At 39.1% G+C, this 2734-nt stretch overlaps 1 protein-coding gene across 1 annotated transcript; it reads left to right on the forward strand.

The window, feature by feature from the left end:
• The first annotated feature begins 1178 nt into the window (after window positions 1-1178).
• svbp (small vasohibin binding protein) lies at window positions 1179-2534 on the forward strand. Its single transcript, XM_076267914.1, has 3 exons — window positions 1179-1301; window positions 1696-1822; window positions 1976-2534. Exons 2-3 carry the CDS (start codon window positions 1709-1711, stop codon window positions 2060-2062), a joined length of 201 nt encoding a protein of 66 aa, XP_076124029.1. The 5' UTR covers window positions 1179-1301; window positions 1696-1708; the 3' UTR covers window positions 2063-2534.
• The last annotated feature ends 200 nt before the right edge of the window (window positions 2535-2734 follow it).

The following is a 2734-nucleotide window of genomic DNA, read 5'->3' on the forward strand; positions in this document are numbered from 1 at the left end:
CTCTTTCAGAAGGTGTCTGTTGTGCTAAGGATCAGCTGTTCCTCTTACTGGCAAGGACTCTCTTGAGATTCATGTGGAATCCAGGAAAACATTTCATGATAAATCTCATGTGGCTCACTAATATCCAAGGAACAGGAAAAACGTGTGCAAACTATAAAGCGGATCCTAATTTTGCTAAGAATATAAACTCTTAGGAGTGGCCTGATTGCCTGCCTGCATACAAGAGCAAGTGTGTGTGCACAGTCTCATCAATAATAAGTAAAATAGTCAATAATACCCATTGGCTTATGCATCCCTAACTTCTTCATGAACTTGTTATGCTCTCCACAACACAATGTCATATTCAATGCTCAATCACTTCCTCTAATACACAAACTGACTTTGCAGGGTTCTGTTTCACTGGCTGGTAAGTCATCAGGCCATTGGCTAACTGGTTAATCTATGATGCATGCCAGTGGTCCTTACAGGTTTCCACTCAAGCATCTGCAGTAGGCCTATGTGGGAGAAAACTTTCTACAGTCTGTGAGAAATGTATTTAATCTCCCAAAGCACAAAATTCACTGAATTACGTGGATTCTCTTTACAAATGTTGGCATTGACTTGGCAGCTAACTAAGTGAATGTTGATATGGTGAGACTGAATCCTTATACCCAAAATGTATACTGGGAAGTCCATGCTTGCTTTGACAACCCCAGGGCCATGTCAACACCCATCAGATGAGCCAGCCTAAGTCTGCTGAGCGCCCGGGCCTAGGCCTATCAATTCTAGCCTACATCACTGAGAAGAACCAATACCATGACCATATCTGTTTGTTTGGCATGGTGGTATGCAAGTGACCTCTTAAAGGTTTTTACCCTGCTACACTATGAGATGCCACCGGCATTTCTGTAAATAAAGCAAGGCTGACCTCATGTGGTCACCTCCTGGGAGCAAATTTCTGAAATAAACCTGTCTTCCTCTGCGCAGGAGTGTGCCAAATCTACCTAAAAAGCAGCTAGAGATAAAGACATACGAACGACAAAAGTAGAATCTTTTTTTTTTCTAAATACAAAAAATCCCCACCGAAACTTCAGAATGAGGCTCGATGCTAGGGTGGAATATCTATAGGTGGAACGTTGTTTCTGACGTACTACACTTACACCCGGATAATTTTCAAGTAACACATAATATAACGGCTCAGTGGCTCAGTTTATTGTCGGGTCGAGCTTTTAGTGACAACACCAAAGACAATCTTTAACAACACTACAAGTGTTTGTTTTTATTCTTGTTGCATACCACTTGCAATTTAGAATCGAGCTTGGGTGAGTTACCAGACACCAGAAGCGTGGTGTGACATAACGTTAGTGTTTTCCTGATGTAAAAAAAAGTGACGTTTGCATTACAGCCTATGTTGTTGTGCTATAAATTGCAGCATTGAACGTTTTGTAAATCGGTGTACCCCTTTCTGTGACGACTGATGAGTTTACATCCTAAAGTCCACCCCAAATTACATTTACCATGTCTAGTTCCGATAAGCACTCTTTTACATGATAACGTTAGCCAGTTAACGTGCTTGTTTGGTATCGATAAGATACGACAGTAGCAATCGAGACCTTACTGGAACTAAATACTTTCTGGCTTTCCAGCTTGCCATTTTCGAACGAGGACCATCGTCTCTAACAACAAACATACTGTTAATCTGATATCTGGTTACAGAGTTGACCTAGAAATGGAGCCAGCGAACCGAAAGGACAAACAGAAACAAAGAGATAGCTCAACACGCGGTGACCGAGCAAAACAGAAATCTGCACAGCAAGAATTAAAACAACGACAGAGAGCAGAGGTAGGCTATTCGTGCAACCCCCTCTATAATATTGTAGGACATATTGCAGTGTATACCAAATGTATTCACTTCCCTGATCATCAGGGTGTCATGAGGAAAAGTCTGCCCAGACACTGCTTCTGACATTGCTGATAACCTCATATTGCGTTATAGATCTATGCCTTGAACAAAGTGATGACGGAGCTTGAACAGCAGCAGTTTGAGGCCTTTTGCAAGCGGATGCAGTCACAAGGAGATTGACAACCAGCCAAAAACCTTTCAGTTAAACTTTTTCACAGCACACTTTGCAATGCCAGCATTTTATTTTTTTAAAAACCTCAAAGAAATGCCAGTATTGTCGTTTTCTAATGTTTATTTCTGTGTTTTGTATTTGGTTGAGTTGATCAGGTGGTGCTAGTTTTATTATTTTCCTGTGAACAATCATGGATCAGTATTTGTTTACAAAGCTGTGTTCAGAGAATGGTTCTGTTCAACAACTACAGTAGGCTATATCTCTTTTAAAACAATAAGATGGACTGATATTGTTACATTTTCTAATTTATTATATTATATCATTGGTGTGTTTTTAACATTTATACCTTCATGTCTTGTGTCTTTGTTTATTGAAACTGTCTTTACAATAATAATTAGTAGTCATCAAATCCTGAATGACATTTCCAGGTGTTTGATGTGTGTATTTAATGTACTTAATATATTAAAATTGTGTTTTGAATTTGTGCTTATTTTTGTCATGACTGTAGGTATGGAAAGAGATATATCATCACTTTACTTGTGTGTGAACAAAAAGCATTTACTTTTTCTACTTGAGCTTTTCTTTTAATGATCACTTAATAACCCTGTTTTAACAACCCTGTGATGATTTATCAAACACTGCCAGGTGCACACTGATGGATACTACTGTCAATAATTTGT

Source organism: Alosa pseudoharengus, unplaced genomic scaffold (genome assembly GCF_046254945.1).
Source record: "Alosa pseudoharengus isolate Yale_2024_CS ecotype anadromous, Long Island Sound unplaced genomic scaffold, YU_APseudo_1.1 YU_APseudo_1.1_scf_5, whole genome shotgun sequence".
NCBI classification, from domain to species: domain Eukaryota; kingdom Metazoa; phylum Chordata; class Actinopteri; order Clupeiformes; family Clupeidae; genus Alosa; species Alosa pseudoharengus.